The 23640-nt window shown below is 41.6% G+C and overlaps 1 protein-coding gene across 1 annotated transcript; it reads right to left on the reverse strand.

Moving 5' to 3' along the window:
- Positions 1–607: 607 nt before the first annotated feature.
- Positions 608–19072, reverse strand: LOC147237907 (protein FAM163A-like). The gene is made up of 5 exons (XM_086155967.1): positions 18798–19072; positions 18324–18379; positions 6979–7082; positions 4948–5062; positions 608–4222 (listed from the first exon to the last, which is right to left on the reverse strand). The coding sequence occupies exons 4-5, from the start codon at positions 5038–5040 to the stop codon at positions 3872–3874; spliced, it is 444 nt and encodes a 147-aa protein (XP_086012093.1). The 5' UTR covers positions 5041–5062; positions 6979–7082; positions 18324–18379; positions 18798–19072; the 3' UTR covers positions 608–3871.
- Between the last annotated feature and the right edge of the window lie 4568 nt (positions 19073–23640).

The following is a 23640-nucleotide window of genomic DNA, read 5'->3' on the forward strand; positions in this document are numbered from 1 at the left end:
TTCTTGTTGTTCTGGAGCAAACAGGTCCAGCAGGTAAAGCCAGAGAATACTAGAGCATTAAGAGAGGATAAAAGAGGAATCAACACTTCCGTCCCAAAGGGGTTTCTTGCTCAGGTTCTCCCCCTTTTTCTCATGTTTCTTTTTTGCTCTTTTTCCACTTTACTCGCCTTTCACTTCCCTTTCTCAGTGCTGCTGAAAGCCATTCTTTTCCACTTCTCTTTGCAGTTTGACTGTTTATTCATGGTTTGAGGTTTTTTAAGTTTAGATTGGGAAACATGTTTCATCAACCCGTGTTATTCTGAGTGGGCATGTGGAGTGACACACACAAACGCACACGCATCCACACACTCTCCTAAAAATGACATAATTTCCTGACTACATATCTATGCATTTTGTGTTCTATACATAAAGTAGGTGTATTGAGAATAACATAGCCAGGATAATTTGAACTGATATCAAATTGGCATCCTGACATCGTTTATATTATTTTTGCAAAGATTGAAAAAAAAAAAAAAAAACTGGGACGATAATGAAACAATAAATGCCGACGGGTTAAACGTGTTTAACACACACACACAAATTGCCCACAAGCAGACACACGCACCGGTTCAGCTGGATATAAACATTTATTCCTCTTCAGAAAAAAAGGTCGTGAACACGGTGACGTTTTAGTTCACTCTATCAACGTATCTTAAAACTATTAAAACAGGAGCTATATTAAAATACAGAAAAATCAGAAAAATGCCATTTGCAGCAGTCAAAACAAAGGTGTGAAAAAAAAGGGTCAAAGGTCGGTCCTTATACAGCAACGGTGCAATGATGACATAACCAGTGGCAATAAAACTACTTACTCTTGTGCAGTATATTGTAAACACCTACACTGTGTGGACATATAAATAATATTAAGCATACCTTTGCCTGTAATTGATATCTCTTACTACAGAATAACTTCCTAAAAAACCTCCATGACAACATAATGATATGCTCTCATTAGTTTAGAAATTTGGGGGGAAAAGACAGAACTTGGTAAACATGAGTCATTAAAGAAAAAACTGTGATAGTATTCTCTTTAAAAAAACAGAACAGAACGGTCGGTTCTTTCATTTTCTCAAGATATTGTTATGTAATTGTGAAACAATTCATTTTTTTCTTGTTGTGTGTGGGAAGTATTTTTCTTTTGTACACAAGATTCTAGTAGAAGAAACACCAAAATAAAATAATTTTCTTCGGTGAAAACATGACACATTGGAAGACGGAAGTGGGGGAAAGATTCATCGTGAAAATGAAGCTTAAAGCTCAGTGGCAACAATAACGTGTGAGGATACATCGGATAAATATATTCTAAATGTCACTCAACAAACAGTCTTCCATCGGAAATACGCGCTTCACATTTTCGTTTCCTTTAAGACAAACTGCAAGTGAAATTGGAGCTCCAAAGGTGCTTCTTCCATGATCTAATACTCGATTCCTCCCCATGACGCACAGGAGGAAACCGGGGTGGACGAAAAGCAGAAAAGCACAGGAAAAGTCACATTTGGCACAAACTCACTAAAAACCCTGACGTCTGTCACAAAATACTACAACACTCTTTATAAATATATAGATTCAGGCATATGCTGTGGGCTAACACTGCATTCTCTTCACTGGACTGTAGCCGATAAGAGTGGCTGGTAGATACAAAAAAACTGAGATTCTAGCTGGACAAAATATCTTACAGGATCCAAATATCTCAAGCCTCCTTCCAACCCCCCCCAGCCTCAGGCCACCTGTCAACATGGAAAATAGTTGAAGTACATCAGGAAGAGACAGGAGACTCTGCTCTCTGGGGTTTCACTGCCTGAGGCCACACGTGAAACCGTGAGATTTTACGCTGAGTGAGCAACGGTGTGGGGAAACCACCGAGGAAGACTGACACACACACACACACACACACACACAAAAGAAGTGTTAGCCCTCTTGTACAGTAGCAGGGGATGGGGACCCTCGATATGTATGAATGGAGGGGACAATAGAAACTCGGAGGGTGAAGTTTGAAAGCTGACTTCCAGTATTGCTGCCCTGCCCCCTTCATGGCCGCCCCGGAGACACTGAAATCACACGCAAATATTCCCCGGGTCTTCACAATAAAACAATGAGGCTTTACCATTTGAAAAATAGACCATAGAACGTTACACTTCTTATAACAATGTCTCCCGGGGACTGGTTCGTATCTGTGACTTCTATATTCCTCCACCGATGGTTCAGTCGTCAATATTTTTCTCTCTCTCTCTTTCTTCTTTTCTTTCTTTTTAGGGGAACACATACAGGGAAGCCCTTGTCGGGCAGTTCTAGTGCTCACCTCATAGTGAAAGTCAGCTATTGTTTCGCTTTCAGCTGCGGCCCTGCCAGTTTTGTTTTTTGCATGTAGAAAATGATCGTGGAAAACAGAATCAAAGACACACACAAAAATAAAATAAAATAAAAGAGTTGTGTTGATTGTGTTGATATACAATGCGGGGTGCTTATCAACCAACATTCACCTTGTTGATGATTGGTAGACAAAATGCTTTTATGCCAGTTGTATTATAGAGAGTTTGATTATTGTTTTCTTGGTGGGGAGAATGACAGTAGATTTGATGAGTGGATCTCTAGCAAGCACACACAATCATTGAAATAGCTTTATAATTGGCTTGGTCGCCACTGCCTTCCTGATAGTTGCTTCCAGGTGTCCGCTCTTAAAACTTAAGCATTATTATTCCATGTAGTAATTTCTGAAGAGTTGTGGATAACACCCTTGCATTATCTGGATATTTTTAAATGTGAAGTGGAGGGAGAGAACTTTCATAATGAAGTGGAAATTAATCATTCAAATGCTGATCTGCCAACAACTTGGGACTGCATTTTGTTAAAATGGCCTTGCATATTATCTTAGTCAAGGTAAATACTTCTATGATTTAGCACTTTTCTTTTTGGAGTTATAATTCCTCTCCAATGCATTGTGCTGGAAAATCGTTTTCAAATAAGCCCCCAGGGAAATAAACATGTATTTTCGCTGAAGAATTTGATTAAATAACATGACTGTCAGCCCATTAATAAAACACAAGTGTTTGGTTTACAAAAACAGATGAAAAAAAACAAAAAAACAGGAACATTACATTGAAATCAGCAAATAGGTTAAAACAATATGGCTAGGAGGTGAGAGAAAAAAATCCGAACTGTACAAAATTTTACTGTTTGAAAAAAACAGCATTTTTTTTTCGGATTATCTAAAGGTCAGATTTTTTAGCCTACGCACAAGAGTAAAAAAGGAAAATTAAACTACTCCTGTTTGTGTTGAGTAATTAAAAAAAAAAAAAAAAAAAGGAAAGTAGTAATTTAGTCAACCCAAAACATAAAAATGCTAAGTGCACCCATGTCTTTGTGCTGTACGAAATGCTCCCGACCACCTTCAAACATGGCTTGAATCACTGTATCGCAGCGGGATTTAGCTTTTATTGCTAAGGACCTCATTTCAAATGGTTTGAGTGAAACAACCTGAGGTTGTGCGAACATTTTTCGGTCTCCCTGCTGATCAGACACCGCTGCACGGAGCTACAGTATATTCAGCTCCCCGGGGCTTTGGTCCACGGATTAGCTCCCACACAAAGGCTCCCCCAGTGGGCCGACTCCCCAGGATGAACTAGTCAGTGAATCTGTGGCTCCAGTGGGCAGGCTGTGTCGGCATACATGTGGGCGTGTGTGCGTGTAAAATTGTGTATCATAGTCCATCTCTTGCACAAGGTTATTGGAAAAAATGCTTTGGTCCAACTCAAAAGATTACGTGCCAGGGGTATAAATGTCAGTCACGAGTCAGTCAATATGTCACTGAAATTTTGGATCTGCGTATCAGAGGTCAGACCACGGTGCTGTAGGAACGTGGAGGAGGAGGGAACATGTGCTTTGGGCTGTAGTTAGCCGAGAGAGGAAGAGAGACGGAGGGGTTCTCGTAGTAGGTATGGAAGCCCAGCCGCTCGCCTCCGTTAAGCATGTTGTCTTTGTGTCCTGACCGGAGGTTGTACGGCGAGCAGGTGGGGCAGTGGTTATGTCGGGATCCGGCCTCCAGCTGATCCAGAGAAACGGGCGTGATGGCGGTGCCGTCATTAGCTAGGGCGTTGCAAGTGCTGCAGGGGAAGTGAGAGAGAGGGTCGGCTCCTACTGCGGAGCCCAGGTCCACCTCAGAATCATTTTTCTTACAGCAGTAATACTGCGGAAAGAGACACACAGACAGTCCACAGGTTCCTAAAGTGGAGGCAAGGCGAGGGTTTTCAGAAATCAGATCAAATTTCGGATTGACAGGAAATACCCAAAACCGAAAAATTGTAGGCTAAATTGTAAAAACACAAACAGACGAAAAAAAACAACAACCCAAAAACACAATACGAACAACACAAGTTGTTCGAGGCCGCTGTAATGACCCACAATCTTTACTCAGGGTAAAAATCAATAACTACCATCAGCATCATTAGCAAGAAACTACTTTATTTTCATTGCCTGTTAAGATATAACTATTTCCAAATTAAATCAATTATTTTCACCAGTCACCTTTTTTCCAAATTCACTTAACTAAAATCTAAAACCATTAAATTGGCTATAATTTACAACAGTCTGCACAATATAACAAAACAAATAGGATATTACCTTAAAAAACCTTGAAATCACCTAAAATAGCTGAAAATCAATAAGGACAGATCAAAATATAGGGAAAAAAATCACCTACACATGAGAATAAACAATTCAGATTAATAGTTAATGGAATTAAGCACTTTATTTTAATTATAGGTCATATTGGTTTCATTCTCTCCCTCTCTCTCTCTCACATACACATACACACACACACACACACACACACACACACACACACACACACACACACACACACACACACACACACACACACACACACACACACACGATGTGACTGGGTGATACCTGGAGTCTACAGTAACAGAGTACTGCTACGATGCACAGCAGTATCACTCCGGCAAGAATTCCTCCACTTATGACGATAGTTCCCGCTGACATTCGACCAGCTCCCCATCAAACCCTTCAGGGAGAAAAAGTCAACACACAGATGGAAGGACAAAGGAAAAGAAATATAAAGACGGTCAAAAGTAAATTAGTTTCTTCAATGTTCGCAATGGAAATGACAGAGGCGGAAACACTGCGGGGATTTTACCGCAGAACCGCATGTCCGACAAAGGTTTCTATAATGTGTGTAATGTCGGCAGAATTAGTACATTCATGTACCATCGTGATGTAACTCAACTGATGAAACGTGTTGTAACTTGTGGGTTATTATGCAGCTGTTATCATACAGATGGGGTTCTTTATGGCCTCACACCGACAGATGGCTAACGAATTACAATAAATGTCCACTTTAAGAGTCTCAGAAAGGTGTTTCTTGTCCTTTAAACCATGGGGCAACAAGCCAAGACAGCACAATGTAGTGTTTGTAACTAGAAGAGCTGGTACTGCATTTTTGTGCAATATGATTTGATGGAAAAAGGACTCGGGCAAAGCGCTGGATTTTGAATTTATGGCTATTCAGAGATTTTTATCCACGTGTCACTTGAGGAGACAGTGTGCAGTTTCCATGTTAGCAACCCTACGTACTTCTGATCTCAAGGCCCGCGTTCATGTAAAACATGCTTTTAAATAGCTGGGATGTGGCGCCGGTCATTGGCATTATTTTATGGGACAGCATCCGAGCGAAGTATAAAGAGACAAGAATCGTCACTTCGCTTGATGTTACCCCTTTATCACTTTAATAATAATATTACCATCACCATGACTACCAGCCAGAGGAAGCATCTGTGTGATTGCTTGTTATGTCAGCGAGGTCTCGCCGTCTCCGCTGTCCGACGGCCGGGGAGTGAAGACGCGTGTGATGTGATCCGAGAGCCTGATACGGTGAAATGATGCGCAAAATGAGAGGATTCGCTGTCCAGCTGACAGGCTCTGAAATTGAATATTCACTCTCCATCGTGGCATTTTAAATCAGACATATCAGGATGTCCTGCAGTAGGCCAGGATGGACGGAAATAGCACAATTAGTATTCTTCCACATTGCTCTGGTTACCGACTAGGGCGACGGGTCCCGAGGCCCAAGACAGACAACTGCATGGCTGGTCCTGGCAATGACGCCGGCACAATTCTGACAAGTTCATAGATCGTCAGCTTGAAGCTCTGCGAGCTGCAGTGCGCGCACACACACACACACACACACACACACACACACACACACACACACACACACACACAGACACACGCGCTCACACTCTTTCAGGGAATCAGAAAAACACCACAGACTCAGACCCTTTTGGTTCACTCTTTTGTCTCCGATTTTTTCCAGCTGCTGAATACGTTTGATTTAAAATCTAGTCTCTGCGAGATGCATTAGGCAACTGGTTCATTGTGCTTTGGTAAATAAGATGATTCGGGGCTGCGTTGCGGAAAAAGGTGAATCTAAGATCTCGGTTATAATGCTTTTTCTACAGGCAGAAGTAACATTATGTGCAGACAGGCCTTTAATGATGATTATTTGTCCTTTTTACAAGCAATGAGCTGGATGTAGAGACACTGTATACATTGTCAGTGTCAGTGAAACAGCTTTGTGAACCTTTTCCCCTAAAAATTGGCTCAAATGTCCACCACCTGACAATTTTTCAGATGTGCAGCTTTGAATAGTCATCGATGGGTGGACAGGAAGGTTGATTTTCATCAGAGAAATAGTGTTCTTTTGCTTTTGCCGTGTATCGACTCCCACACATACAAAAAGGATAATTAAAGGTTAGTCGTAAAGAATATTTATCTTTAATTTAACAGTCGGACTCTCTGGGCTTTTCCTCCAATATGAGTCAGGATTTATATACGCTGTGCGTTACATGTTTTCAGTTTAGCCGCTTATCTGTTAACCTCTTTGGGGTGCAGTCGCGTCTAACCCGACGGGGGGTCACTTACATTAGAAGACAGTGGGAGACGCAGAGATGGAGGAGTGTGAGATGGTCGGAAACCATGACAGGACAGTAACTTGTTGCTCCCAGAACCTCCTTTTACCTGAGCTCCTGCGGGAGGGAAGGAGGAGACAGTGAACAGTGGGAAAGATTTGGCAGCAGCACATACTTTGGTGTTTGACCTCCATTACCGTCTTGTAAAAACGGCTCACCTGTGCGAGACGTGACAACCTTGACATAATGGGAAGCCACATTTTGATTTGAGCATTTGTTTGTCTTATATCTATCATGTTACAGTTGTAACCCTCTGCTCTTCTTTGCAAATTGTGGTGCATCTCGTCTTCGGAGGAAAAAGTGCTCTTTTTAGTATTATTCACAGATACTATTTTTCACTTTTCAGTAAAATCGCACACACATCCCGTCCCTTTGTAACAGCAATTTTTCACTGTTTTAAACCAATTATATTTCAATTTCTACAAATGCTAACAATATTAAAATAAGAAAAAAAAAACAAGAGGTAGATTACAGTCATGGATATTTGACAACATTAATTCTTATGTTTTAGGTGTTATCAGTAACAGCAAAAGGAAAGAAAAATTATGTTACTAACACAGCAAACATTTTTGAAATGTATTGAAATACAACACATTATTTCCTTGAGAACTGAACATTACATTGCATAAATACACTGCAGTACACCGAGGTGTAGTTTAATTCCATTTCATTATCAGAAAAGGAAAGGACAAGTATAAAAGTATAAAAAAAAGCTGCATTTTCATACAGTATGAGACGCAAATCTGCATCTGTTGGCAAACAATTTATAATTAAAGTCCCTACAGTAAGGATAATAATTAAAAATAACAACAGAATGCTCTGACAGAATCACAAAGTGCCACTTGAGTGAAAACATATGGAGGCTGAGGAGGGATCAGCGTGATGAATGCATGGGCGAACTAACGCCACGGCAGACTAATCACACTTCAAGTACCTCTCGAGTTTGCGTCCACAGTTGTCAATTTGAGAAGCGTCTGGTTGTTTTTTTTCTAACTGCAGGGCAGAGTGTGGGCCTCGCAGTGTTTCTTCAACTCAAGGGCACTTTTTAATCTGAATCTTAATTTGATGGCGCCTTCGAGCAGAAATTGTTTTTATTTATTTCATTATTTCTCTAAAATGTTCTCATTTACATTGTTTTCAGCTGTTGGGATTTATTGTATTTTTCACTTATTCTTAGGGATTTCTATGGCTCTCTCAGTCTCTTAGTGTCAATTTTTGATTATCCCTGTTGTTTTGTTGTTGTTTCTGCCAACATTTTTCCAAGCGTCTATATCATATTGATAATAATAATAAATACATCTATGAAGCACTTTCCATAATAATACTGTACAAGTGACAATCGAGGAGGAGGACAATAATTAATAGACGCATTCAATTTATTAATTCAGACTATCCTGTAATGAGGGACCCGACGGGGTTAGAACAAGGGTGAGCAAACCTTTTAACTCGCGGGCCACAATGAGTTCTTAAGTTCGAGCGAGGGGCCGGGCCAGGAACAGATGGATGGAGTGTTTGTGTCAACTAATATAAATGACGTAGAATAGAAGTACATGTAAAAGCCATTACATAAAAGGGTTTGGCCTTTTAGCAAAGCATGGACATGCAAGGCTCATTGTGCAAGTTGTTTTCCAAATGCACTGATTTCATAGCAGGGTAGAGAAAGTCTTTTTCACTTTCAGTGGGAACAGAGTTGTTGATCTTCCTTTCTTGCCAATGAATCAAAGTCAGGAGTTAGTTTTGTTGTGGTGATTCTCAGAAAGGATCGAAGATGTTGGTCAGTGAACTTAAGTCGATCTGTGACGGCTTTCTAGGTGTTTATGATGCTGAATGTCTGCTTTAATATCACTTTGTGTGCCGTCTTTCAGAGGTTTGGAAACATGGCTAATCGCTAGTTTGAATCCGAGCATAAAACTTGCCTCGGTAGTCACGGTTTTCAGCGCTTTTTCTAGAGCTTCCCCTTGTCAGCTGATTCGGTCCACCTGGACGCACAACTGCCGCCGGCTGATACTGTATTCTTTAAAAACCGTAAATATTTTAGGGAAAAGTAAAAATAAACAAGCTTTAATCATAATAAAATTCCAGGCAAACTTCCAACGCCCTTACTCATGCCTGGGTTAGAAGCAGGCAGCGAACCTATTGTGTGTTTTTTGGAAACATGGGAGGAAACTGGAGAGCTGGAAAGAAACACAAGCAGACAGGGGGACAACATGGAGACTCCACAAAGAAAGGCCCTCGGTTATGGATCGAACCAGAACCCTTCACTGGGCCACCCAGAAAACACACCTCGCCCACACAAACACCTCTCAGGACTCGTATGCAGCGGCAAACAAGTGGGTCTTCAGGTTTGCTGTAAAGATTCACCGGCGTCGGCCTGCCTGATGTCAAGGAATAGACTGTTCCAAAATGCCGGTGCACGAAAAGAAAAGACCACCGCGCCAACCATCTTTTTCCAGACCTTGGGGACAAAAAGGCTAGAACCCTCGCAGCTTGGCACGTACAGGCACAACTGAAATGGTGTATTACCATTGCCTTTTTGTTTTGTTAAGTCAGGAATAGCACCTTAAAGTCTGCTCTCTGCCATGAAAGAAGAGGCCAGCCCTGGAGCACTGTGATCAAATCCACTTGTTCCTGTTGGAACACAGTCTGCTGCATTCTGAATTATTTGAAAGCCTTGGACACTCTTATTAAGCAACCCAGAGAAAAGACCATTACAATAATCCTTTAGTGACTTCACAAATGAATGGATTAAGATCTCTGCATCCTATATTGATGAATAATATAAAGTTTTACTCAATGGAAGTAAAAGGGGAACTATGTTCAATTTTGTAAAATAATGTTTGCCCGCAGATATGCTGTGTTATTTATTAATTCATTCCTCTTCAGGAAGTTTTTTGTATGTTGCTTTTGTGAACACCCCTCAAACCATCTTTTTTTATTATATTTTATTTTTTTATGATTTAGTAATATGTACTTCAGCCACATGAGTGGATTGGGATCCAGTCCATGGAAAAGCGCGTCTTGTCCCAGGTTAATTTTAATCTCTCCATTGCTATTAGCACAGATTAGATGTACTTTTGGTGAGAAATGTTTGCAGTATCATCTCTCTTTTAGCTACCAAGGTTTTTCGATCAATGCTAATTTGCCTTTGCCTTTAGCTATCCTATTAGCGCAGACATCTATATTTCGAGCATGAAATGCTGCTTTGGTTTTTTTTCCCCCCAGTAACTATCTTTTGCAGTGCAATTGTTCAAATTCATGAAGGCAATGTGACAGGAGCAGCTTTTACAAATCTCTTTAAAAAAAAAAAAAAAAAAAAAAAAAAAAAACACTCAGGCATTTCCATGATGGCAATTAAAAACACAGTGCCAAAAAAACATGTCATGCCCTACAAATTGTTCCAGGATTACTAAAAATGAGGTTGAAAAATGTTTTAAATAGATAAATAAGGGTGAGCATCCTCTCAGGGCTTCCGGCCCAGTCATTAAGAAACATACCTGCTTTAGACTAATAAAAAATACATGCAGTTTAATGTTCTGTTAAGAACATGTGAGAGCATACTGTATGACACACACAGACACTCTTCGGGGTTAAAAAAGGAAACAAAACAACCAAAATGGATTCGTACGGGGAAGACGCACTCGGCCAAATTGCAGTCACGCATCCGCATTTCTCCAGCCTCGCCGAGCGTCGCAGCTGTCTGATGTGAAGGCACATAATCCCAAACAAAAAAAGCGCTGATTGGCAGAGCCACGTGAGAGCGAGAATGCTGCAAATGAAAGGAAATCAAGAAGCCCACACAAGCGCGTGCCAGCACGCACACGCAAACAGGCACGTGCGCGCATCATTATCATCTCTGCCGCATACGCTCGAACTTCCATTTTGCCTCAAGTAGACCTTATGAGCTCGTCTATCTGACAGGGTGAAATTAATCAGTGCTGAAAGGACCCGGTTTTCCCAAATAAACACATTATCTAAATATTCATGGGCATGCAGAAAACAAACTTTCCGATCTTGTCATGATGACGATTTCGACATATACTACATCTAATTTACGCAGCCAAGCTCTGGCAAGATAATAACATTTTAATTACTGTCATTATTGTAATCACCGCACCAGATGACTTTGTTCATCTTCTGTTCAAGTTGATTAAGTAAAACATCCAGATATTTCTCAGTGGAAGAGTAACATTTAATTATCCCAATTAAATTGATAAAAATATCAAGCTTCTCTCTCATTACTGCCATATTAAGGTAATTTTCTAAAAGCTATGAGCGTCTCAAGGCAGTAATTTGCAGTGAAATGAAATGGCTTAATCTTCCTGGCACATCATGTTTAACCTTGTCGGAAGGTGAAAACAAATGCCGCATTAAGGTTGGCTGCTTCGGAGCCACATGCCCTCCGGCCTGCCTGCGGTCACATCGTTCTCTGCTCTTCAACCGTCTGAGGGCGAAATGGATATTGCGCCGCCGCTCTGCCACTTTTTTCCGACGAGAAATGGGGGAATTCGCCATCTCATTTTCTTCCCCGAATTGATTTCTCTGACTCCCCCCGTGCTCTGGGATAAATAAAAAGCCGGTCGCTTGGTAGTAGATACTAAAAACAAAACCTTTCCTGGAGATGGATCAAACTGACTTTCATTACGTAGAATATTCGCCCATTAGTAAGTGTGTCTGAAACCCAACCAGACATACGAGCTACATGCATCGAAGCTCATTCCAATATCTGGATTTACTGAAGGTGTACCGATAGCTTGATACAAGTATCGACAAAATACAACTCATCAATTTTGTAAAACGACATCATTCTATGTTCTTATTTTGAACTTGAGGTTGTCCTTGGTATGATGTGAAAAAAAGAATAAAAAAGTACTTTTTACTACTTTGTTGCTTTGTCATCTTAACTTCTATTATAGAGGATCCGTTCGACTTGACGCGAATGTGGCCGTTGCCGTCGACTGCGGCCTCTAGAGCCGGAGCAAATCGAATTCGTCTTTGTAAATAGTAAATAGAAATCTGGAATTTTATGAAAATGACGGGTGTGAAAGATCAGGAAAATCAGCGTGGAAAAAAAAAACAGCCGCCGGTATAGAATAAACACAGTGTTTCTAAACATAATAACAGGACGCACGAGAAACCGAAGAACAAACTGGCCCTGAAGCGTCGGACTTTACCGTGTCGGTCGGTGTGCACTTTCACAATGGATATCTCATATGTTTTGGGAGTATTATATTCATATATACAATGCGATATATCTTGAATATCTGCAGTTTTTTTTCCAGCTTTTACAATTCGATATCTCATCACTTGACAATGATTGTATTAAAAAAAAAAAAAATGCACACACACACCAACAAATCTTACAGCTGAATGCCTAAGTGCCTTTGGTAACTGAGCGAAAAGTGTGTGAGAGTCGAATGTGCCTCCCTCCCTCTGTGCAGCTCCTGCATTGCGTCACCGTACTAAATTATACACACCACAGGCCCTGATAATGTTGTTAAAAGCGATGTCAAGTCTCTCCTGTTCCTCATTCCACCGTCGCGTACTTCTGTCATTCGTTTCCCCCCGCTCCTCCTCCTGTTTCTTGTCTCTTTCTTTACTCGGTTGCCCATTCACTCCTTCGGCCGCTTTCTCCCCTCTCCCCATACGGTACCTTTTCCCTCTCTCGGTCTATCAGTTTCGTCTGCTCGGCTCTCTGCTCTCTCGCATGATAAAACCTTTGTTTATAAGGGGCGAGTGACTATAGCGCATTTATGCAGAAATTATGAGCTGCGCTGACTTACATCGACACAGACAAAGAAATGGATTCACTCCTGGACCGAAAATAAGTAATTTTGACTAACATGCAACCAAATTATGCTGGAAAGGGAGCGTTGTGGTAAAGCCTCAGATTAGAGAGTTTCCAAAAGACTGGAGAGATAAAGACGCCAAGTGACAGAGGTTGGGAGACTCTACTCTGACACTGTCAGAGTGTCTTAGCCGGCACAGTTCATGTATGACTCGGCGTGGCTTCAGTTCTGCCCAATTCATCGGGGGAATACAAACAAACACAATTATGAGCAAACACACCCACACGACAACCCTCACATTTGCCTGTGACCCGAAAGTAAAAGAGAGGATCTGCCATCGACTGCCGATGCGGATAAGTGGCGGGAGCAAAAAGGGACGAGGGGGATTTTCCCAGAAGAGCCGACAGGCATCTGATTTCAGAAAAAAACAAATTCCCCTTTATGTCATTGAGTCGGTACGAGTCCCAGGTGGCCGGCATACAGTGTGCTTGTCAAGCCTGCTCCGGTGAGCGAAGGAGCCGAAACAAAGAACAAAAGGGCCGCGGAAAAGGGTGCGTTCGGGATGTGATCGTGACAGTGAAGTGAAAGAAACAAGTTGAACGCGTGAGCGAGACGACGTGTCACTCAAACAACCCAAGAAGTGATCGACACCCAATCACCGATATTATGAATCCCACCGGATTTGTATCTCGAGTGTTTCGAAGGCTGTTGTTTCCAGAAAAATAATGAAATAACCCACCCCAAAGAGCGCCTCATTGGCTACAGGGCGTTAGTGTTGCATAAAAAAAAACAGTGCAAATGGCTTGGCAGGTCATCATGGCGGAAGTGAAGAGCTCCTTCTGATGAATGTCCTGGCATAAACAACGTCCTCTGATTTGTCCTCTGATTCCCGCCATCGACTAGTCACAGTTCATTATCGTTATGGAAACCAAACTTCCACCCCCCGATCCGCACTCGCTGCTCCATCAGTGCGCAGTGGTGAAGCTACTTTTATTCTTTGCCTCTAATTTTGCAGTAGAGTCCCCGACACCCGGGTGGATATGATTGTGTCCCGAGGCTCGCTGTCTTTGCCTGGAAAGGTACGTTTTCCCTGGGGGATGAAAGGGAATCCTGTTCTTTTCAAAAACATGACCCAGAAAGACAAAAACCCATCGCTTGGGTTTGGGAAAACATCTTCATTGTGGTTTGGCTCTTTAAAAAAAAAAAGAAAGAAAGAAAGAAAAAAAGGATGATTTGATGTTGCAGTAGCATTTTTGACATTCATCCATGACTTAAGGATGAACACTTATCCTGCATGCTGGTTGCTGGAGGCAATTTTAAATCTGTCACCGGTTGATCACAGGAACACATTTAGAAACAAGCAACCATTCACTCTCATTTACATGTTATATGGAAACATACAACCAATCACTCCTTCATTCAAATTAATACAATCAAACAGCCATTCACCCTCTCATCAACACATTATAGTGAGACATACAACTATTCACGTGTCATATGGAGACAGACGATCATTCACTCTTTCATTGGTAGGCCATAAAGAGACATATAACCATTCACAGGCATATATAACTAATAATTTAGAAATCAGTCAAACACCAAACAGAGGGGCCACCTGTCGAGATCAAACCGGGGAACTGTTGGTGGTCAGGACTGCACTGAAGGACAGCACGCAGTGTGGAAAAAGATGTCTTAAAAATCCGGCCCAATAGCTGCAGGGCATGTTTGAAAGCAAACAGATATACAAAATATACTTCCTGGTGTTTTTTCATATCTGATGCCGTGTCACTACCTTTGTTTGAAAATTTTCTGCCAAGTTGGTCTGTTGATACAGAGGGATGCAGTGTTTTTTTATGATGGCGTAATAATGTGGGATTACATGCTTCTTTCTTTTGTTCTGCCCACAACAGCTCCGTCCTATATAACATGTTTTCAAACATGTGTAATGTTCCACAGGCTGACGGAGGTGAAGAGGTTTCAACTTCCACTTGCAGGGATATATTTAGCAGTTTTGTCATCCTTTGATGGGGTAAAGTGGGAGATGAGAGGCAGCAGAGAGAGGTGTCATATTTTAATTTGCCTTCTCTGTGGGAAACAAAAGGGTCCTAGCAGTCTGCCAAATGAGAACACACACACACACACACGCGCGCACACACACACACATTTACGCATCCCTCACTAGCGCTGATTGAAAAGCGGTGAGGTAAATCACTTTTGTTGGACATATGGGACGACAAGGTGATTAAAAGCTTTCCATCCCACATGATTCCCTGGTAAACCATGAAAATCAGGCTAAACCCAGAGACAGAAATTAAATTATAACTTTCATCAGACCTAAAGTTATAGTTTGACATTAGAAATTGCATCTGTTAGCTTTGTCATTTGAAACCTTGATGAGAATAATGTCAGACTAGATCTGTATATTTGATCTAAAATTCAGCGGCAGATTATCTTCAGAATGTGGTCTGAAGCCACAACTGGATGACTTTGGTGCTTAGCAGTAAATTTCCCAGTTTTGGGATCAATAAAGTACTTTCTATTCATCCATCCATCAATCTGACATATAGCAACATATTTTGGAGAGGCTTGTTGCCAATTGCTTTTGTCCTTTGGGTTGATATTTGGGTGAAATGATGATAAAGAGTTGTCAATTCCTAGGGCCCATTGATATTTATACTAGAAAACGAGAAAGGAGGAGGATAGGATGAGAGAGGGGAGGAGAGAAGGGGCAACAGTACAATGATCAATGACAACAAAATGGTAAAACGTATTGATTGAAGACCGGCTTATGTTAGTATTTATCAATACAGGTTTTAATCATTTTTATCCCCACTGGCTAGTTTTTCCCTTTTAATTCAAGTCATGAAATCACAATGAGAGTAATGGCGGCGTGTTTCTCCATCACCGTTGTCTGTGTCGATACCATTGACAGAAAGTTCTTCCCCTCGAAAGCTTTTGGACTCGTCAATAGAAGAGCGATCCATACAGCCGCGGGTCGTTTGATTGCAAATGTTTTTTGCTCCGCCCGGGGAAGTGAAACTCCTTATGCAATTCAGGTCGAGGAAAATGTACAGCAGGTGTTTAAGACTTCTAGTTTAACCCCTGGAAAAGGGGGGGGGGGGGGGGGCAATGTGCAGTGTAATTCGCATTTTATGCATCGAGTGTTCGGTTTGTACAAAAACAACATCGGCGGGTCTCAAGTCTTTTGGGATGAGATCCTTGATGGTGAATTGCCGCTTAAACCGACATGTGTCAAACTCAAGGCCTACGAGCAATATGTGTCCCGCGTCACTATTTCATGTGGCCTGTAAGAGCTTGTGCATGACTGCCTTAGAATAATTTTATGCAGCTTTAAAGCTTGAATTGATCATAAGCTACATGTCCAACAATGCATTTCAAGGTTATCCGCAAAGGTAACAGTAACTCACCACTGGCTAGACGTCAATGATTCCCCCGAAAATTGGAATTTAGAAATTGACACAAAATAACCCTAACATGTCCAAGAAGAGAAAAACTGAAGCACGGAGATCACTGTTTCGGGAATGACGGCTAAATGAATTCATGTTTGTACTTCATGGTAAAAAAAACAAACAGTATGTCTTCTGTCTTATGAGGGCGTGTCGGACAAAAGCGTATAATCTATGTCTGCATTTTGGCACCAAACACGGAGCCAAATTGGATATTTTAGCCTCCAAGAAAAACAAAGAATTGCAGCAGACTGTAATATTTGTTACTTGAAATATGATAAATACAGAAACAGTTATTTAACAATGTGTAGTTTAATCGATTAAAATTACTTTGCATTTTGTTCCATTAGCGCTGTTAATCTGGCCCTTTGAGGGCAACCATTATGCCAATGCAGCCTCGGTGAAAATGAGTTGACGCCCCATTTTCTGATATGTACGTCTCAGTGTTGCTAAGTGGAAACCCAAACGTTGCAAAGCAGAAGTGAGTATTTGAAAGAAATTTGAGGCAATGGTGAGATTAACACCCCTATAATTGGAAACACACCCAGTTCTGAGGAATACGCCCCCCACCCTCCGGCCCCTGAAAGTGTTAGTCTGGAGAATCTCCCGATACCTGTCCGGGAGCCATGGCTGAAATAAGATTCCAGACGTTAAATTTTTTTTTCCAACTGCGGTCGAAGCTGCGGAACGCTGCAGGAACGGTAACAAAGTTTGTTAATTAGTTGTTTTTTTTTTTCCATAAACACGAGGAGCTCCTCATCCCGTCACGAATGAAAACCCAATTCTCGAGAAACTTTGTGAAAAGCCTGCGAAAATGAATATTGTGCTGTCTCTAAAATAATTAATTATGGCCTCTAGAATTTGTCCACTGCTTTTCTTACTTTTCACTTTCTCCTTCTTCATCTGCGTATCTACGAACGCGTAAAAGTGTCGATTCCCCAAAAGAAAATCAATTCACGGTGAACTCGAAGGGAGAAAAGCGTTAAATCCTTCAATTTACAAAACATGGAACAAGCAGATGTTCTATTCTCCATCCTCGCGCTTCTTTCAGCAGAACATCCTATCATTTTTTTTTCTTATCTCCTTGGCTTTATCTAGGTATGAATACATACATACACAAAACTCCTGTGCTCAAATTCTCTTCATAAAAGCACCGAATGACAACGCAAGTAAAATAATGTGTATAGATTTAGATTCCCCTTAAAGTGAAAGCGAAGAGGACACAGACCTTGAGAGGGTGACGGCACCTGAGTGGATCCATCACGTATCCATTCTTAAATAATGATATGAATATTTCGTTGAGGTGGCCTCCAACTATGCGCTGAAAATCACAGTGAGTCCCTGCAATTTTAAAGCCCGGGCACTTCAATTATTCAGCTATCGTTCCCTTTAACAATATTTTTCCATCACGGGGCGATTTCGCCAGATCGTAAAATCGGGAGTTTCTGCCTCGTCCACCTCTGAAAGCACTCATCTCAGCGTGTGAGGAGAGGAACACGGCCGCATCTAGGACAGACACCCACCGCCACAGCAGTGGGGAACAGAGGCAAGAAAGAGAACAAATGGGGGGGTTGGGGGGGGGTCATTTTTAAATAGCATAAATGGAATTCACTTTGCCCTTTTTTTTTTTTAATACAAATCAAAACAAGCACAATCGCTTTGTGTATTTGGAGTGTTACAGTGAGTCATAATTGCCCCGGTGTTATTTACTTTGCATTTTTCCTGGTTGAGTACCAGAGGACTATTGTTCTGCAGTGCAGGGGTTAACGCCGTGCGCAGACTAAGGAGAGGGGGAGTGTGTGTGGGAGTGTGTGTAGGGGTCATTGAAATCCAAATGATCACACTTGATGATACAAGAGCAGGGATACAAGTGAACACTTTGGGTGACGGACAGCGGCGTCGTACCGAAGACCCCAGATCAGCCGTGCTATGGGAATATCTTTGAAGTAAACGGTTTAAAGTTTATTTTCTGTTTGGCTGTACGTCTCACACCTGTGCGTATGAGAGAAAGAGAGAGGGAGATGGTGTGAATATGACACACTTACTTGTAAAAGTCACCATCTGGGGGGATGAAAATCCTCCAGCTGTGCAGCAAAGCCCCCTGGGAAAAGTAAAAGACAAGAACATGAATGGGACCCGAAGCGATGCTGCAGCCTCTCCAGTCACACCTTCAACCGTCCATCCACTTCCTGCACTTTTATAACTCCAAAAGTGACAGTTTCCAAGATTCTCTGTGCAAACAAACACCAATTTGTTTTCAAAGACTGAATTTTTTTTTTTTTTTTGCTATTAATATAGAAAAAAAAAAAAAAATTAAAAAAAACAATCCACTACAATTTTGTCGTGTCTTCAAAAAAAAAAAAAAAAAAAAAAATTAAAAATGACATGCAAGCAGGACAGGTGGGTCTGGAACTCCAGGCGTCCACATCCTTGCAGGATTAGACTACTCACACCATCGGTTCGACTCCCGTTACCGCAAAAAAAAAAAAAAAAAAAAATTTGCGGGGCAGCTGCCTTACCTCCGCCCGGCGCTCCGTCCCTGTTCGCCTCAGAACCGCTCGGTCCGGTCGCGGACGCGCAGCCGCACACGGGCACTTTCATCAGACCGGAACCATCACGTCATTTTCCGCCGTCGTTTATCCCGCTCTTTTCCCGCGGTTCGCTCACGGCCAGGTGCGGGAGAGAACCCGCGGGGAGTCTCATCGCATCCCGTTCCCCGGAGGAGGCGGAGGAAAAGGAGGAGGAGGAGGAGGAGGAGCGGCGCGGGGAGCTGAAGCTCAGATCCGGCTGCTGAGCGTCGCTGCTCGGCATGCCTGGATCCTGGAGGGGCGGCTTGGAACCCGTTGCCGGCGGTCCCGGCGGGGCGGGGCGGGGCCGGGGAGCAGCGGCGGGAGAGACACCGCGCCGGATGGACGGGACGAGCAGGAGAGATCAGACATAAACAATCACATTCAAACCTGCCCCGGTGACTTTTTGCACTTTCAACTTTAAAGTTAACAAAAAGAGGAAATTAAAGATACTCTCTCATGCTGTCAACCAGTGACGTGCAAACAGTGGAGGCAGAGGAGGCCGGGCCTCACCTGTCATCACTGAAAGAAAAAAATGCAAAATGAAAAAATAAATCAAACGGTTATATTTATTCAGTTATTTTCCATGTAACTTCACCATTTTTAATGATTTTTTTCAAAATCGCTAAAAATAATTCACATTTACCATTCAAAAATGAGGAAGAGACGGGCGGTGATGATGTTAGTGCCTCACCAGCCATGAACCTCACCGCAACTATAAACAGATATAGATATATACAGATATATAGACGGCGTCAATTTTATCTGTATCTACATGCAATTCATACCGCATACTTTTATATTTACTGTTTATTGTGACAGTGCACTTTACCGCCAATTAGCACTCTATTACAGTGACATGAAGTCAGGGGAGGCCGTGCCTCACTTGCCAATCTTGGAAAAGAAAAAGTGCAAAATGAAAAAAAGAATGTAATGGATATATTTATCAGTGATTTGCACTATTAAAGGAATTTTTCATATGACTTCACCAGTTTTAGATTTTCACATTTACTGTTCAAATACTTAGAAGAGATGAGCGGTGAGGCTGCAGACTGTTGAGCCTCAACATACATTACGCAATCACGGCTGACTGCTGGCATGTTCTGCGCTAAAACCCTATTGCGGTGTCTCTGTATGTCGTTATTAAAGCGTCTAAACACTTTTGCTATATGAACTATTTTTCCAATATCATTTTTTTGTCAACTACTGCATGTATTTCTAGTTTCTTGTGCTGAGCAATCATGAGGCACATTGGTCAGTGCCTCACCGGCCATGAACCTCACTGCACGTCATTGGTCTATTATTATTATTTTGTTAATTTCACGTCACCGTGGGATTGTGAGAAACGCATTTCGATTCTTCAGTGTGTCCAGTACTGACTTGACTTTAATTCGTATTTGTGTTTTTGTTTAACTCCTCACTATATATGTCAAACACTAAGTCTGTTGGCTTTCGCTGGACTTTTTTGCAATAATTTCCTTCTGCGCAACAACCTGTAGCTAATAATAGTGCAATAACCGCAATTATACACATGCATTTGTGAATATACTTGTATAGTCTTTGTATATACTTTTATATATCTTTATTTCTACTTTCATATTGATTTTTATTTTTGTTGCTTTTCATATTGTTGTTTATATTTCTTATCAGTAGTAGTGGTAGAGTAGAAGCCACTGCAACGAAAAGAGCAATTTCCCCCTTGGTGGATCAAGAACTGTTGAAAAAGGTCATAAACAAATGAATGATAAAAACCTGAAACATCATAACTGTATTTATCAAAATCTACTATACTTTTTGCATATGGGGAGCAGAGATTTTTTTCCCGTTATTTCCTTGTGCTTAAAAATATCTTAGTTGTGTCATCATTCAAAAATTAAAATCAAATTCCCATGTTTGTAATCTTTGTGTGCTCTTAAAAAATGCAGCTCCAGTCGTTGTGACTAACGCTTTAGAAATATTAACCAGAAAACAACAAATTATACTGCATGCATTGTGTTCTGGTAGACATTAGAGAAAAATCCAGAAATCCAAAATGGCGCCTCACTTGATGACATTTTTCATTGCAAAACAAACAAAAAAAAAAAAGATAAAAAAAAAAAAAAAGGTCACTACGCCGTTGTGGAGAGATATTAACTGTCTTTGAGAAGTGGGGAAAAAAACATTAGTCTTCATTAAATTTAGATTAAAATAAGTAAAAGCAGTCAAGTGTTTGATGAAAAGGTTGTTGCCATGGTGAATGTCAGCCAGAGCCTCAGGGGTCTCTTAGATCTTTGCAGGGTGAATGACTATCATCAGTTGTTTGTTAATGTTTTTCCTCCCCCCCAAATGATTTACAGATATAGTTTCACAAATCAATATAAACCAAGAACAGAAAAGTAAAATTTCTAAGAAGTGTCAATCTCAAACTCCTCCAGCAAAGCACAGACGTGGCCGCAGGCACCAGAAACCAAAATCCAAAACAATCGATTACCTATCAAGCGCTCAGGCTTCAAAATGCAATCAAAGCTGTTTACGAACGGCTTCTTGTGAAGTACAGATGAGTCGCTGAGAGTTTCTGATGTCTTATTAACCCACCGTGACAGTAACGCATTCACCCGAACCCTGCCTTCGCTTGTTTACTGAAAACACAAAAAATGAACATCACGCTGGGATTTGAAACCGGTGATTCAGAGAATTAACTCAGCTGCGAAATGTCTACTGAGGCAATCAATCACACGGAGGACTTCAGTTCAGGCACAGTGGAGGAACACCGCCGAGAAGTGGATTCGCTTTTATGGCGTCGGAGGCCGCCCCTTTCTTTTATCCAGTCTGTGTTAAGGTCATATGTAACGTCTTGTGTGCTATTTTAAAAGTAATTTGTGAGGAAGACGGTTTGAGATGTCTCCCAACTTTCGTGACTAAATACCGGTTACGTGCAAACCAAACTAACTAAGTCACTATCACTGGCTCCTGCAGGTTTCAAGGATCCTCCATCTCCAAGGACCTCAGATGGTCATCTAGCATAGATGGCGTGATCAAAAAGGCCCAAAGGAGTATTTACTTTCTGTGTCAGTTCAACGTGGATCTGCTGGTTCGGTGACCAAACAGGACAGATCTCTGTATGTGCAATAAGTGCTACCAGACACAGGAACAGCTTATTTCCAACAAGCCATCATGCTGCTCAACACGTGAATCCCCAAAGCACCTTACACATCGTCATGCGCTGACAACATCCATACCCGATCATCACTTCATTTATCATTTTGTCTATCTAATGACCTCATCTTTGCACCATCTCGATGTTCTGGTCCAGTCATTGTTTATACATTCATGTCAGTACGAGGTGAAACTGTCGACCGGAGCCAAATTCCTCGTTTGCGTAAACACACTTGGTCAATGACGCTGATTCTGAAAGTACCCAAGACCAGTGTCCGTTGTCTTGTATTGATATCCCAGGGTTGATTGTAACTGTAGCTATCGTCCGAGAAAAATGCCAACGCTTTAACTGTTTTCCATGATATATACAGGAAGAGACAAAACTTGTATGCCCGTTCCTGACAGACAAGCTTGACACCCGTCTTCTACTAGTTAGCTTAGCACAATGAATGCAGCACTATGGGATCGTCTTCCTCATCACTGGCCACACAAATGGCGTGACTCATGCGTTTTCTGGTTTAAATAATAATAATAATGGAGATAATCATGAGGAAAAAAACATTTTTTTTCCCCAATATCAGATTTTTTTTTAGAGTAAGAGTGTATCTGGGATTTATTTTTTTGTCTGTTTTTAATCCAGCAACAGACCTCACAATTCTAAAAGGGGCTAATTTTTTGAGCTCATTGTCTATGCCTTCTCAAGGCAGGGGACAATATTTCAGGGATGCCCAGTAGAGCCCTCAGAACCAAGAATATGTTTAAAACCACAAGTCAGCGCCTTTTCATGACTTTCTGAGTACTTTGATTAAACACATAAAATAAGTGCCAGAGTAAAGCAAGAATCTGATGTGATATTCTGAATATACAAGATTCCTTTCACTAAAAGGATAAAAATGACAAACAAAAATGAATAACCACTTGTTTGGTACTTTAAGCTGCTTATGCTGCAAAAATGTGTGCAGTTGATCTATAACAGATAAACAATAATGTCCCTTTTAATTTTACCTTACATCTGATTTTATATGCGACTGAAGTCATAATCTTAGTTACACCATCTGGCTCTCTAATTCACCAGTTCAGCTGAGTCTCACCGTCCCGGCTCATGAGGTCCATCTTGATCATAATACACTCATAATGAGCAGCTTTATATCATGTAAAAATAATCTTGGACCCCAGAAGACTCATCTCAGCGACTCTAAGGGTCTTAGACTGCGTGAAGCTCTCTGTGTAGTAGAGAGCTGATGAAGGCAGGCCGGTGGGGAGTTCTGGGATTATTGCTCAAATTAAAACGAAGCACTGACACATGACAGTGGCTTAAATGTGGAACCCGTTCATTTAAATGTAAGACGCGATGCGCACATCCATACACACACACACACACACACACACACACACACACACACACACACACGCTCGCACGCACAAACCAACCAGAGGAGCAGCTAGGAGGGAGTCTGACCCGGCCTCTCTCTTCAGAAACATCATTTTTTTTTCCTCCATTTACCTCCACTCTCATCTTCTCTTCACACACACACAAACACACACACACACACACACACACACACAAACACACAAGTGCACAGCCTCCCGGCATGCACCGTATGCACACACACCCCTTCCCGCCGCCTCATGACTCCAGATCATTACTGCCTTGGCAGGG

This window comes from Fistularia commersonii, chromosome 1, assembly GCF_037954325.1.
Source record: "Fistularia commersonii isolate RoL2024-O1a breed Wild chromosome 1, RoL_Fcom_v1.0, whole genome shotgun sequence".
Classification (NCBI taxonomy): domain Eukaryota; kingdom Metazoa; phylum Chordata; class Actinopteri; order Syngnathiformes; family Fistulariidae; genus Fistularia; species Fistularia commersonii.

Excerpts from the sequence above, each read along its gene's own strand:
- LOC147237907 (XM_086155967.1), bottom strand. The coding sequence starts at position 5,040 with ATGTCAGCGGGAACTATCGTCATAAGTGGAGGAATTCTTGCCGGAGTG. Across the intron at positions 4,223-4,947 it reads TCTGTTACTGTAGACTCCAG|TATTACTGCTGTAAGAAAAA; the intron begins GTATCACCCAGT and ends CTCTTTCCGCAG.